Raw genomic sequence first — 15567 nt, forward strand, 5'->3', positions numbered from 1 at the left:
AGTTTGAAAACCAGAAACAAATCACTTGTGAGGCACCTTTCTTTCACCCAGTACTGTTCATTTACTCACCTTATTTTGTGTCTGTTTCAGCCTGCCAACATCCTTCTGGACGAGAACGGTCATGTGAGGATATCAGATCTTGGACTAGCTTGCGACTTTTCAAAGAAAAAGCCTCATGCCAGCGTGTGAGTAGCAACTGTACTGTAGAAGAAGCAGGGAAAAGTTGCTTTTAAAAAGTCAACGCCTGCTAATCAAAAATATGACAAGTTAATACATCAGCTGGTCAAAATGGTCTGCCAGATACTATTGTAGAGTGCATCAGTTCAACAAAATCTGCATAATTACTCCATATCGTCAATTTTGTAGATGAACTTGTGAATATTTTGTTTTGGGGTCATTCTCAGAGCGTGACCTTAAAAAAAAAAAGGTTTAAAAAGATTAATGAAAACTGGATATGTAACAGAAACTATAAATGGAAAAAATAAATAAAAGAAACTCTTCGTTGGAGACATTGACATAAGGGGAACACAAGGCATTGACACTTTAAATTACTCTTTCGCTCCTGATGATGCCTCAACGCATCACCGTGAGGCTTCCGGGTGTTGCATTTAAACATCACCCGAGCCTGGCCACATGATGCTCTCAGGCATCATTGTTGTTGCCCCCTCCCTTTGACTATTGATTTAATGCACACCGTACCCTCCAGGGCCGCTATTAGAGTCACGGCTCACCCTGCCTGGCCTGGCCTGGTTTATTTTTCAGCCTCAGACCGCTTGGAGAGATGTGTAGTCAGCTGTGCTCGCTGACCTGTATCTATTTTTAGACGCTGAGTGCTTTGGCCAATCAGAACGCTTTGGGTCTCAGTTTCCTAGGCCAATCAGAATTCAGCTGTACACGTGGGTTTCCCAAGTGCTTGTGTTCAATAATTATGTGAAAATGTTGCAGCTTGGTTACTTTCAATCATCTGATTTAGACAATGTTACATTTTTGCCGCCACCTACCCCTTACTCTCAACCCCTCTTGCTCGCTCGCCAACGTACGTGTTTGCGCAACATAGCACAATCCGGTTTTTTTGCCACTTCTATACTGACGCGCGCGGCCCGGAGCAGCACGGCACGTACACCAGCTGACACCGATACACGCGCGCGAGAGCACACACACTCTGACACACTGACCAAACACAGACGCTGAGACAGCACCGATAGTACAGATAAACTAGCCAGTACCGTGTGTGAAGAGAGGGAGGAAAGAAGGAAAAAAACAGTGGATCGAGGGGGAGGGGGTGGGGTACCGAAGTGACAGGCTTCAAAGATCAAAAGTCACAATTTTGACACCTGATGAAAATTACTAATTGTCAATTCCGTGAACAACTGAAAGTGATGGTGTTTTTTCTTCTCAAATGTTTTTTTTCTTCATTGTTTTATTGTGTGTTTTATCTACCAGAAAAACGTGTGTGTGATTGGCAAGAGTGGTGGAGGGGTGATAGGCAAAATGGAACAAAAGCCGCCAATGAAGGTGGTGGGGCCTGCAAATATTCGCATGCGCGTGGTGGACATTTACTCCTGACTTATTTACTCCCCACCCCTCCTCTTGCCTCATTTTCAGTCTCTTCCGCCTGGGGCTGTTTGTGCGGGCATGCCGATTGTCACTTAGCAATCTGACGGTAAACGATTTAAAGGAACAGACTTCCAATTTTGTTCCACGCAAATTATTTTGATCTTGTTCAAAATCAACCATCAATTTATCAAATAACCAAAGGGAAGTAATCGCTCTTAATGCATACGACATGTGTAATAGAGTAAGCGAGAGTTGTACGGAACCTTTTCTCCTGGCACCTGAGAGAATAACAAGCATATATGCATATTGTAAAGCAGTATGCATTGTTAGAGGATCTTCTAGTAGCAGTGTTCAAATGTCGAAGCTGCTTTTCCCAGTTTTACCTAAGAGACCGACTGTATATTGTGTTATTGTATTTGTCAGACTTGATTGTACCAAGTCCCTACACATGTTGTAATGCGCTTAGAGCCAAATATTTTTGTTTTTTGTAAGGGATAGGCGCAATATAAATACACTTTATTATTATTATTATTAATATACTTACCCGAATCACATAGTGAATTCCCTCCCGCCAACCCCGCTTATGGTTTTTTTAGTTTTCTTTAAAGCCGTATGATATTGACCACAAGTTGAGTAGCGGTAGTGACGTAGCATACACCAATGGGAGATAACTCCCCGGGTGTATGGTCATTACCATGGCTACGTTTACACTTTTTATGGTGGGGTTGCTTCCCTTTAAAATTGTTTAAGACGGGTAGCCTTTTCAGACCTTAGCATATCAGACTGTGTCAATGCTTTATGTGATTCGGGTAAGTATATTAATCAAATAAAAATTTACTTATAACATTTTCGATTTATTATTATTATTATTATTATTATTTAGTCCTTGATCGAGTCTTTGTAGCAACAACTGATTGGTGTTCAATTCAAACACATCAAAACTGCATGTTTGTTTTGTACACAAAAGACAAATTCCAAAGACAAACACGCCGATGAAACAAAAACTGAAACAATGTTCAATGAAGTGGGTTGGTTGGGGGGGGGGGGGGGGGGGGGGGGGGTGTGTGTCTGCCGAGTTTACACGTGCAGACCACTTGGCCTGTCTACGGTCAGTGTAGTTCTAATCAGTGCAAAACAATTATTGCACCCATTTTCGTACCCCAACTAAAACATTCATTCCCGTGTCATTTTATTCAAACTTTATATGTCATTAAAGGCACTTCACTTGGCTACCTTGCACACTTTTCGGATTAAAGATTGCTGTTGTAGGTATCACGTGACCGCCGCCAAAGTCAGGGTACCCCCTAAATCGGCCTGACAAAATCGTAATGTACCAATTAAAAAATCGACAAAAATTCAGAATAGGCGCAGCTTGGCAACTTTTACATATGAGAAGAAAGAAAAATTATGTATCTATCCAGAACAGGTTGTTTTGTTTTGCTATCTTGCGTATATCTTGTGTTATGTCATTTCTACTGATGCAGGTGTGGAACGCATGAGCAGTAGAAAACGAGAGGATTTTGCGTCCATTTTGAGGGGTACCATGATTGATTCGAAACTTTCAGGAGCTGAAGTCAACATACGAGACTTACCTTGGGTGACATTTTGGATAACTAAATATTATGCTTGCACTCAGATGTTATGCACTCTTCCGGAAAATGTTTTTAAACCCGTCACAGGTTTGTGAATTTACATCCTAAAAATTCATGACTTTGCATGCATACAGACAAATGGTTGTTACAAGAACTGCCATTTGAGTATGACGACTGACGGACATTTGCTAGCCATGTAAACACACGAGAAAAAAATGGAACGTTCAGGCCGTTTGCTTTTGACAGCGGTTATCGCTGAATGCCTCTCAAAACATGCTGCGGTCACAGATAACTGGACATGGCTGTCGCACTGCAATCCTCCAAAAATATTTGATTGTGTTTACAGGACCAGGAAACATAAACTAATGATTGTATTTATATGAAACTTTGGCAATATTTGTAACATTTATTTGTCTGTGCGCATGCAAAGTCATGAATTTTTTTAACGTAAACCTTTAAACTTATGACACGTTTTAAAACATTTTCTGGAAGATTGCATATCATCTCATTAAATTACATATTCTTACTCCGAATCACATATAGCATTGACGCAGTCTGAGATGCTAAGGTCTGAAAATTGCTACCCGTGTAAAAACTTTAAAGGGAAGCAATCCCACCACAAAAAAAGTGTAAACGGATGCGTTGGTAAGGACGCCAGACCATGGGAGTTACCTCCCCTTGGTGTGTACTACGTCACTACCGCTCCCTGACACGTGGTAAATCATACGACTTTTTCAGCTCAGAGGAGGAGGTCATGATATTTTTTCGCTCTCGTGGCCGGTTTGCCTTGCTCTTGCTCGGTTCCCTCCGGCTACTACCCGTCTTATTCGCCTTCCGCTTCATTAGTTGGTGATCTCTTTTCATTTTGTCATGTTTTCAACAGGAATTTTGTTTTGGCTACTGAGTCTTTGTTCATTCTTTGGACTTGTACTTTTCAGTAGCATTTTCGTTTGGCCGCCATTTTGGTTTCAGCTTGACTCATAACTTTTTGGTGCGCGGCTCTTTAGGGGATGTCAAGGGTAAAGGCTTTTCTAAACCTATATCTTTGGTGTTTTCTTCTTTTCCACCTGTTCGTGTTGTCTTTTTGACGACTCTTACTTTATTGTAATTTCTGTGCCCTTTTTCTGCCCCGGCTGAACTTATAGTTTTTGGGGCAGTCAAGCATTTTGCATAGCTTATTTTCCTGTAGCATTGTTTTTGCCGCCATCTTTGATGTGTCAGTCTGGCTGACAGTGTCAAAGCTAGCGTGGTGCATTCGCGGAGGCTAGGGTAAGGGTTTTTCCTAGCCCTAGTCTTCTTTTCAGAAGTTACTGAATTGTTTGTGGTTTCAGACGCGGTTGTTTACCATGTCTCTTGCATTCTCAGTGGTTCGCAAATGAACTTAGCGCCCATTTTGGGACTTTGTTTGTTTGTCCTCTACGTCACCTCCCGAGCCTGTGCTCTGGCGGCGTATTGTTTGGTTCTCTCTCATTCCAGATACCCGGCCGTGGGGGATGCTCGCTCTTTGGCGTCGCTGTGGTTTCCGTCGGCTACGTTCCAGGGTAGATCTCCTGGGTGCTTCGCCTTCGGCCTCTGTGGCTGGCCTGTCGGGTATGTAGAACTGGTCCATCAGCCCTCGTGAGGCTACCGGACATTCCCTGCTGGGAAACAGTTCCTTGGTGCAGGATCACAACCCGCATTTCCTGCCCTGTCTCTCCCAATTCACAGTGCGTGCACGGGAGTCTCGGGGCAAAGGTAGCAGCCGTTTACGGAGTATCTCCTCCCCTTTCAGGGTCGAGCAGATACGTTGACTGGCATACACTGTCTCCCACTTCTGTGCGCGGGGCGGGTATGCATGTCTCCTCGGAGACACGGTCATCCGTTTACGGCAGCTGCTCTTCCGGTTTTTACCGGAAGCATCGGTCCTCCCGCGCAAGTACACGTTGAGGTCTTGACTGGAGTTGACCGAGGACTGGTCTACGGGCGTTCGGGCTTCCGGCCTCAGTCCGTGCAACATTCGCTTCCGCATTGCGCGGCTTCGTCTGTTGCACTTCCGGTTCCACCTGGATACTCTGTTTCTCTTCCTGACGCTTCCTCTCGGAGGTCGGTGAGTGGGGAACAGTGGCAGCCGTTTACGGCAGCTGCGTTTCCGGTTGTTACCGAAAGTATTCTGCCCCGTTCCTCACCAGTGGCTACGCACACATGGTGAGGTTCGGGGCAAAGGCAGCAGCCGTTTACGGCAGCTGCGCTTCCGGTTTACCGGAAGCATAGGCCCACCAGAGCGACCATCCGCCGTGGTCTCTTCTGGTTAGGATCTAGGACTGGCCTACGGGTGTTCGGGCTTCCGGCCTCAGTCCGTGCAACATTCGCTTCCGCGGTGCGTGGTTTCGTCTGTTGCACTTAGGAACCTTTCAGGTTCGTCTGCCCCTTCTCTCACTCATGCCCATGATGGTTTCACAGGAGTTTAGGGGCAGAGCCAGGAGCCGTTTACGGTGTATCTCCTCCCCTTTCCAGGTTGAGTGCAGATATGCTGACTGGCATACACTGTCTCTCACTTTTGTGCGCGGTGCGGGTATGCATGTCTCCTCGGAGACACGGTCAGCCGTTTACGACAGCTGCGTGTCCGGTTACCGGAAGCATAGGTCCACTGGAGCGAGCACCCGCCGCGGTCTCTTCTCTTCTCTTCTCTTCTCTTCTCTAGGACTAGCCTTCGGGCGTCCGGTTTTCCGGTCTCAGTCCGGGCAACATCCGATTCCGCAGTGCGTGGTTTCGTCTGTCGCTCTTCCGGGTCCATCCGGAAATTCTGTTTCTTTTCATGACGTTTCCTCAAGGACGTCGGTGATTGAGGATCAGCGGCTGGCATACGAGCATTCTGGCTTGCAGCCTCAGCCAGGGCAACGTCACTCAACCCGTCAGTGGTGGGGACTACTGCCTTCCCAGTTCTGGTGGCTCCGGATTTTGGCTCCTCCCACTTTCATCTTTCTTTAGTCAGGGTGCGAGTCTGGATAGTTTCCGGTCGGGCGGGGTTCCGGTTTCCGGCTATCCCGCTCAACATTCTGCCACAAGCAACTGGGGATTCGGGTTTTGTCCTTCGCTCGACGAGTCTGACTCTCAGTCTCTCGCTGGCGAGCAGACATGTTCTGGATTTCCGCTCATACTCAGGTTTGCACTTGGGGCTGCGGCGGAAGTTACTTCCAGATATTTTCCGAAGGATGCTTCGTCGTCGGCACTTCCGCTTTGGTCGCTTCGTCGGCGATGGCTGACTTCTGTTCCGAGAAGGAGGACTCCTCCTTCCGGTTTGAGGAGTCATCTTTGGGAGCTTGCCATCTTTCTCAGGTTTTGGTCAAACCATCTCCTGCTGGGAGTGGCTACCCTATGTTTCTGGTTTAGCTGCTGCTTGCTCTCGGCTCAGCTTCAGAACAGGCTCAGCCTTGGCTAGCTTCTGAGACTCAAGCGGCGACTTTCGTTCTCGCTGGTCATAAGAAGTTTATTTTGCCATAGCAGGGAGGAACTTGTGCTGCAGGAACTTCTGCCTCCTTTGGCAGGCAGCTTAAGAAGGATTCGGATGTTCTGTTGCCAGATCATACCCTTGTCGCTTCGGAGGGCATCGGACGTCAACTTCTGGAGTTGTCTTCGATTTCGGAGACCTCCGTCTGAGCGCGTTCTCATGCTTTTACGAATAGGTCCGCAGGAGCGAACACCCGCCGAGGTCTCTTCCGGTTCGAACCTAGGACTGGCCTACGGGCGTTCGGGCTTCCGCCCTCAGTCAGTGCAACTTTCGCTACCACTTTGTGTGGTTTTTGTATGTCGCACTTCCGGCTCTGACCGGAAAGGATGTTTCTCTCACTGACGGTTACGTAGGTACGTCTGGGTTTTGGGAACAACGGCTGGCCTACGGGCACCCAGGCCTTTAGCCTCAGCCTGTGCAACAGCCATTCCACCTGTTTGGGGTGGTGGCTTCGGACTTCGACAATTCTTACCTTCATCCTCATTCTAGGCATGAGATGAGGCAGGACGATTTCCGTTTAGGTGGGGTTTCCGTCTTTCGGTTATCCTGTTCACCCTTCTGCCACAAGCAACTGGACTACGGTCTTTGTCCGTCTGTCTCCGAGTTTGACTCTGTCTTTCTTTGGCAGCAGACGCGTTCTGGTTTTTCGTCCAAACTTAGGCTGTGCTTGAGTTGGCCGCGGAAGTAACATCCAGATATTTTCCTGAGGGTGCATTGTCTTCGGAGGCTTCCGCTTCGGTTGCCCTGTTGGTAATGGATGACTTCCGGATTTTCAAGGAGGGGCACTCCTATTTCCGGTTTGAGGAGTCATCCTCTGTGGCTTGCCACCTCTCTCAGGTTTCGGCTAGCCCTCTCCTTCCGGCAGAGGGTTAGCTAATGTTCCGGTTTCTTTGCTGTTGGCTCTCAGCCCAGCACATGAACCGTCAGCTGAATCTTTTGTTCTTTACGTTTACCTACGTTTTGTGAGGAGGTCGGAACAATGGCTGGCCTACGGGCATCACGGCTTTCAGCCTTAGCCTGTGCAATAGTCGTCCTGCCTTCAGCGGTGTCGACTATTGCACTCTCGGTCCCTGTGACTTCGGATTTCGACTCTTCCTCTCTTCACCCTCATTCTAGGCATGAGGTGAGTCAGGACGACTTTCGTTTGGTCGGGTTTCCGTCTCCCGGTCACCCTTCTCCCACAGGCAACTATGACTACGGCTTTGCCCGTCGGTCTCTGAGTCTGACCCTCAGCTTTTTAGAGGTAGACAGACGCGTTCTGGTTTTTCGGCCAAACTCAGGAAGGCACTGTTTTGGCGGCCGAAGTAACTTCCAGATTTTTCCTGAGAACACTCTTCTCGGGACTGTTATAACAGGTTGGCTTCCCGGTTTCCGGTTATGCCCACCATCTGTTTTTACATTTAGTCAAGTTTTGACTAAATGTTTTAACATAGAGGGGGAATCGAGACGAGGGTCGTGGTGTATGTGTGTGTGTGTGTCTGTCTGTCTGTCTGTGCGTGTGTGTGTGGTATTTAGACTACTTGTATGTAGACTTAAGATCCATTTAGGCATTGCTGAAATATAGTGCTTTTTGTCTTGGTACCCCTCAAAACTGAAGCAAAAACCTCTCGTTTTCTACTGCTCATGCGCTCAACACCTGCATCAGTAGAACTGACATAACACAAGATATACGCAAAATAGCAAAACAAAACAAACTGATAGATCAATGATTTGGCTTTCTCCTTGTTTGTAAACGTTGCCAATTTAAGCCTATTCTGAAATTCTGTCGATTTTTTAATTGGTACATTACGTTTTTGTCAGGTCAATTTTGGGGGTACCCTGACTTTGGCGGCGGCGGTCACGTAATACCTACAACAGAAATCTTTGATCTGAAAAGTGTTCGATGTAGCCAAGTGAAGTGCCTTTAAAGGTGGTCGTCTACATTTTTGCTTTTTATCAATAATCTTATGGTTAGATTTCGCTAAAAAGTTATGTCAGATGATGAATGAACCATGGGGAAAAAAGTTATAGAAAAAAAAAATATGTAAAAAAAGATTTTATTTTTGGGTAGCGTGACTCACGCTTCCAATATTTTGTTTTCTGTTTGCTGAGAACATGTGCTTTGCCTAAAAATACTGACCAATCAAATTCATGTCACTATGCTTATAGCCACGCCCAAACAAGTGCAGCAACAGTTTGACACTGGAGCGCTGTCCACGCTTTTTTTTAAACGCACGAAATGCACGGGATTTGAGAGGAGTTTTGCGCTTGGCATTTTCCAAATAAGGATATCCTACAATGAGTACTACGCTGGAATACTACAATGAATTTTCAAACGGCTACACTGGCTTCATCTTTCCTGATCGAAAGGGGGTGTATTGTTGATCCAAAAACATTTTCGTCTTATTCTTCGTCATTTTCTGATTAGCATCGTAGTAGCTAAAGAGACCATATTTTTTATGCTGCACTTTATTATAAATGGGTGAAAAGAATGGGTTGGGGCGGGGTGGTCAGAAGGTCATAAATCAAATAAAAAAGATTTACCTCTCCTTACAGGCTAATAAAGCCCAAAGATGTTTAATTTGTGGTGGATAAAAATGGGTTGTATACAGTCATGGGTCACACTTTTCCTTCTGTTCCTTCTGGGCAGCATAATGGATAAAAACATGATACATTGACAAAAGTTATAACTGCTCGGAATATGAGTTTTTAGAACAGTGTAAAATAATGCATACAATTGTTACACACAAATACAAACATACATGGACTCATACAAATACGCACACAAAAGCACTGAAACACACACACACACACTCACACTCACGCACACACACACACACACAGACACACACACACACACACACTCACACTCACGCACACACACACACACACACACACACACTGAGTTCTGGCACACGAAGCAACCAAAGTGAACGAAACAGTAACTTCCCCTTTTTTCTCGGTCCAGTATACCAACATACTCCTGCTTATCTAAACAGTTCCCGAGACACTTGCTGGATCGAGGGTGTGGGTGTCAGTTGCGCATTTGGAGGCCATTAATCATCCCCCACTCTCCCCACTCTTCCCCTCCATTTGAGATCTTCGTACTCGCAGAAAAATTCCTCCCGATCTTCGCCTTTAATGGCATATACAGTTTGAATAAAATGACAGGGCAATAAATGTTTTTGGAATTTTGGAACGTTGGCAGTCTCTTTGTTTTTGGATTTACACTTAAAACAATGAAAAGAAAAAACACCAACAACTTCAGTTGTTCACGGAATTGACAATTAATAGTCAGAAGAAGAACACCAAGCGATGACAAACACGCCAGTTTGTATCAGTTTATTTAATGTAACAACAATCGAACAGAAAGAAAACGCACACGAACGGATGTTTGAACTTTTTTTTTAAATCTCAGTCGATGCGATCAGCGCCATGTAATACCCGGGCTGTGTGTTCCCGTCTTTTTTGCTCTCTCCCTCTTTCTTCTCATATGACACACCACCGCTAGTTGGATGGTGGTAAAGTGGGGGGGGGGGGGGGAGGGGGGGACCCTGGTGTCAAAATTGTGTGGGGTGCGTGTAATTAGAAGAAGGTGACTTTTGATCTTGGCTGCTCCGCCTGTCACTTCGTTACCTCACCCTCTCGATCCACTGTTTTTGTTTCTTTCCTCTCTCTCTCTCTCTCTCTCTCTCTCTCTCTCTCTCTCTCTCTCTCTCTCTCTCTCTCTCTCTCTCTCTCTCTCTCTCTCTCTCTCTCTCTCTCTCTCTCTCTCTCTCTCTCTCTCTCTCTCTCTCTCTCTCTCTCTCTCTCTCTCTCTCTCCACACACGGTACGGGCTAGTTTATCTGTACTATTGGTACTGTCTCATCGTCTGTGTTCGATCAGTGTGTCAGAGTGTGACTGTGCTCTCGCACGCGTGTATCAGTGTGCCATGCTGTGCGCGCATCATGAGTATTGACAACAAAAACGGATTGTGCTATGTTGCACCGGAAAAACACATACGTTGGCGAGCGAGCAAGAGGGGTTGAGAGTAAGAGGCGGGTGGCGGCAAAAATGTAACTTTGTCTAAATGAGACGATTGAAAGTAACCAAACTGCAATATTTTCACATAATTATTGAACACAAGCACTTGGGAAATCCACGTGTACAGACCCAAAGCGTTCTGATTGGCCAAAGCACTCAGCATCAAAAAATAGATACAGATTCGCGAGCACAGCTGACTACACATCTCTCCAAGCGGTCTGAGGCTGGAAAATAAACCAGGCCAAGCAGGGTGAACCATGACTTTAATAAGCGGCCCGGGAGGGTTCGGTCTGCATTAAATCAATAGTCAAAGAGTTAGACACGAAAGTAAAATTTTCACGCGTTCAATAACCAACCATATATAATGTTAAAAGCATGCATGCATGATTCCACTGTCATGACGGATGGAATTGCATTCAGGTACTTTTTTTTCTCTGCATAAACATGTGCATCACCTCTTTTCATCTGTATGCTTTGTTTGCACTCTTTACTCATACGTGTAGTATACTGCGAATGAACACACACACACACACATACACAGGCGCGCACACTTGTGCTCCTTCGTTGATTTGTGTGATTCTCCTTTTTCATTACAAATGGGATAATAACAAAATGAGCAGCGGTTACCCCCCGCGGGTTAGGGGGAAGAATTTACCCGATGCTCCCCAGCATGTCGTAAGAGGCGACTAACGGATTCTGTTTCTCTTTTTATATTTAGTCAAGTTTTGACTAAATATTTTAACATCGAGGGGGAATCGAAACGAGGGTCGTGGTGTATGTGCGTATGTGTGTGTGTGCGTGCGTGTGTGTGTGTGTGTGTGTGTGTAGAGCGATTCAGACTAAACTACTGGACCGATCTTTATGAAATTTGACATGAGAGTTCCTGGGTATGAAATCCCCGAACGTTTTTTTCATTTTTTTGATAAATGTCTTTGATGACGTCATATCCGGCTTTTCGTGAAAGTTGAGGCGGCACTGTCACGCCCTCATTTTTCAACCAAATTGGTTGAAATTTTGGTCAAGTACTCTTCAACGAAGCCCGGGGTTCGGTATTGCATTTCAGCTTGGTGGCTTAAAAATTAATTAATGACTTTGGTCATTAAAAATCGGAAAATTGTAAAAAAAAATAAAAATTTATAAAACGATCCAAATTTACGTTTATCTTATTCTCCATCATTTGCTGATTCCAAAAACATATAAATATGTTATATTCGGATTAAAAACAAGCTCTGAAAATTAAATATATAAAAATTATTATCAAATTTTTTTTTTCAAAATCAATTTAAAAACACTTTCATCTTATTCCTTGTCGGTTCCTGATTCCAAAAATATATAGATATGATATGTTTGGATTAAAAACACGCTCAGAAAGTTAAAACAAAGAGAGGTACAGAAAAGCGTGCTATCCTTCTCAGCGCAACGAATACCCCGCTCTTCTTGTCAATTCCACGTGTTCTGTGAGTTCGACAGCTACTTGACTAAATATTGTATTTTCGCCTTACGCAACAAGCTCTGAAAATTAAATATATAAAAATTATTATCAAAATTAAATTGTCCAAATCAATTTAAAAACACTTTCATCTTATTCCTTGTCGGTTCCTGATTCCAAAAACATATAGATATGATATGTTTGGATTAAAAACACGCTCAGAAAGTTAAAACAAAGAGAGGTACAGAAAAGCGTGCTATCCTTCTTAGCGCAACTACTACCCCGCTCTTCTTGTCAATTTCACTGCCTTTGCCATGAGCGGTGGACTGACGATGCTACGAGTATACGGTCTTGCTGAAAAATGACAGCTACTTGACTAAATATTGTATTTTCGCCTTACGCGACTTGTTACCCTTGTTAAGTGTTTCTTGTATAGAATATACAATTTTTGTAAAGATTTTAGTCAAGCAGTATGTAAGAAATGTTAAGTCCTTTGTACTGGAAACTTGCATTCTCCCAGTAAGGTAATACATTGTACTACGTTGCAAGCCCCTGGAGCAAATTTTTGATTAGTGCTTTTGTGAACAAGAAACAATTGACAAGTGGCTCTATCCCATCTCCCCCCTTTCCCCGTCGCGATATAACCTTCGTGGTTGAAAACGACGATAAACACCAAATAAAGAAAGAAAGAAAGAGCAGCGGTTCATAATTTGAATTTTATTTTAACGCAAATGTGTTCTTTTATCCCTGAGTTTTTGTGTATTTCAGTGGGACACATGGGTATATGGCACCAGAAGTTTTGATGAAGGGACAGGCATATGATTCGAGTGCAGACTGGTTCTCCTTCGGCTGCATGCTCTACAAACTACTCAAAGGGTGAGAAGTACATTCTACCAAACCAGTTCTAACAAAATACAGGCAGACTTTTGCTACCGATTGGCAGTGATGTTGCAAGTTCAGACTTGCTCATTTTATTCTTCTGTATTCATTGTTTCAACAATAATGCGTATGTATATATATATGGCTTTTTTTAATTCCTGCTATGTCAGCAACCACATGCTGGGATTGTGTATGGAAGTGTTGATGTGTACTGGTGCAGTCAATCGAGGGAGTCAGAAAGTGCTTCAGTTCCCTAGTTTCTGGAGGACATGGGCATTTACTGAAAGCAATAGAGGTATCTTCACACATTATATGAATGCCTAAATTGCTTTTTAACCTTCCAGCCATGGGCAAAATGGTGATTATTGATTTTGGTCACAGCCAGGAAAAGGAGCAAAAAAGCAGGCTGTAAGATGGATAAATATTAGAATGAGTTACTTCAAGGAAGAGCCATCTCTTTCAGGATAGGGGTGCTTATAATGTTGTCAACACTGGACTGGAAAGAATTGATTGCTATACTTTTTGCTGAGTTCAGCACAGTTTCCTGCATATTTAACATACATTATTTGCATATTTTACCAAAATATGACATTTTACACAGATCGAGACAGCCATTGTTCTATGAGCAAGGGTGCTGCAATCAAGTACATGTACCTTCAACTTCAAGTTAACCAGATTTTTGACTCACATGCGAAGCAAAAGTGAGTCTATGTACTCACCCGAGTCGTCCGTCCGTCCCGGCGTCCGTCCGTCCGTCCGGAAAACTTTAACGTTGGATTTTCTTGGACACTATTAAGTCTATCAACACCTGATGTGGCCTGATGGTGTATGGTTACAAGATCTCAAAAAACATGTGCGGCAACTTGACCTCACTTCAAGTTGAAGGTCACAGGGGCCGTAATTGTTGTCTTAAAAACGACCATTTTTCACATTTTCGCATTTTCTCTGAAGTTTTTGAGATTTAATACCTCACCTATATATGATATATAGGCCAAAGTAAGCCCCATCTTTTGATACCAGTTTGGTTTACCTTGCTTCAAGGTCAAGGTCACAGGAGCTCTTCAAAGTTGGATTGTATACATATTTTGAAGTGACCTTGACCCTGAACTATGGAAGATAACTGTTTCAAACTTAAAAATTATGTGGGGCACATGTTATGCTTTCATCATGAGACACATTTGGTCACATATGATCAAGGTCAAGGTCACTTTGACCCTTATTAAATCCCGCAGTGGGGCACTGCGGTTATGAAATTAAAGGCCCCTCCTGTTTTTGGAACCGCAGGAGCTTTCTAGTTTGCTGTTAGGTAGATTTTTGGTTCCTCTTTCCTGTCATGCTCTCTTTTTCTTCATGAATTCTTTTCTTTTTTCTGCCTTCTTGCTCATTCACCTGTATTTTTTCCAAAAATCTCTTCTCTTGCCGCTTGTCTCGCGATTCATGTATAGTTTAATCTGTTAGTGTTCTGATGTAAGTCCAGCAGTAGATAGGTTAAGCCTATTTTAACATACTGGAAACTGGTAATCTTCCAGTAGGTATTAATTTAGTTTTACTAAAGCCTGCTGGGACACAAGTAATGGGTTAGTGCATTTGTAAACAGGAATCGCTTGACAAGTGGCCCCCTTCATTCCCCCCTTCCTCGTCCTGATATGGCTCTGCGTAGTCGGCTGGACGTTAAGCAACAAATAAACAAACAAAACTTTGACCCTTATGAAATGTGACCAAAATAAGGTAGTGAACCACTAAAAGTGACCATATCTCATGGTAGAAAGAGCCAATAAGCACCATTGTACTTCCTATGTCTTGAATTAACAGCTTTGTGTTGCATGACCTTGGATGACCTTGACCTTGGGTCAAGGTCACATGTATTTTGGTAGGAAAAATGTGTAAAGCAGTTCTTAGTGTATGATGCCATTGCTAGGTTTAGTTATTTGACCTTGACCCTGAAGGTCAAGGTCATGTCAAGGTCAAGCATGTGAGTCGTATGGGCTTTGCCCTTCTTGTTCTTTTTGTGAATCTCCAAAACAGGGTTTTTCTCCAGATTTAAAGCCTGGAGAGGCTCCTTAGGCCCCTCCTGCAATACTTGTACTTACATTTGTGTTTGTGTGCCCCCCTAGGACCCCCCCCCCCCCCAAGGGCACTACCTGCCAGGGCCTGCATGGGCACCACCTGGACCCCAGCCTTTTAAAAAGTTGGTCTTGTTAAAATATTGCACTCACACCTTTATCAGTGTCATAAAAACCAGACAAGACCTAAAACTTTTGCAGGAAATTTCAATCAGTTTTCTTTATCTTATTTTACAGGCACAGTCCTTTCCGACAGCACAAAACCAAAGACAAACATGAAATAGATCGCATGACAATGACCATGGTAAGCATGAAAGAAACTGTTAGATCTGTATCTATATTTGTAGGTATTTTTACTCACCTGAGCAATCAGTCTTAATAATGAGCTGACTTGACATTACTCATGTTTGGGTGACCCATGTCAAATTTCAAGGTCACAGCGGGGTCAAATTAAAATTATTAATTTCTTGAATGTCTCTGAAGCTACAGCGTTGACATTTCACCAACTTTCATGGTAATATGACATTCAGACAAGACCAAAGTCTGGTTGACCTTT

The 15567-nt window shown here is 44.0% G+C and overlaps 1 protein-coding gene across 2 annotated transcripts in view; it reads left to right on the forward strand.

Moving 5' to 3' along the window:
- LOC138977044 (G protein-coupled receptor kinase 3-like) overlaps positions 1 to 15567 on the forward strand; it is a 195907-nt gene that overhangs the window by 83883 nt on the left and 96457 nt on the right. For both annotated transcript variants that reach the window (XM_070349947.1, XM_070349948.1), the window contains exons 11-13: positions 91 to 185; positions 12838 to 12945; positions 15249 to 15315. In XM_070349947.1, coding sequence (XP_070206048.1) covers positions 91 to 185; positions 12838 to 12945; positions 15249 to 15315 — 270 coding nt within the window. The remainder of the gene's footprint in view (positions 1 to 90; positions 186 to 12837; positions 12946 to 15248; positions 15316 to 15567) is intronic.

The sequence above is a fragment of the Littorina saxatilis genome, linkage group LG9, assembly GCF_037325665.1.
Source record: "Littorina saxatilis isolate snail1 linkage group LG9, US_GU_Lsax_2.0, whole genome shotgun sequence".
Classification (NCBI taxonomy): Eukaryota; Metazoa; Mollusca; class Gastropoda; order Littorinimorpha; family Littorinidae; genus Littorina; species Littorina saxatilis.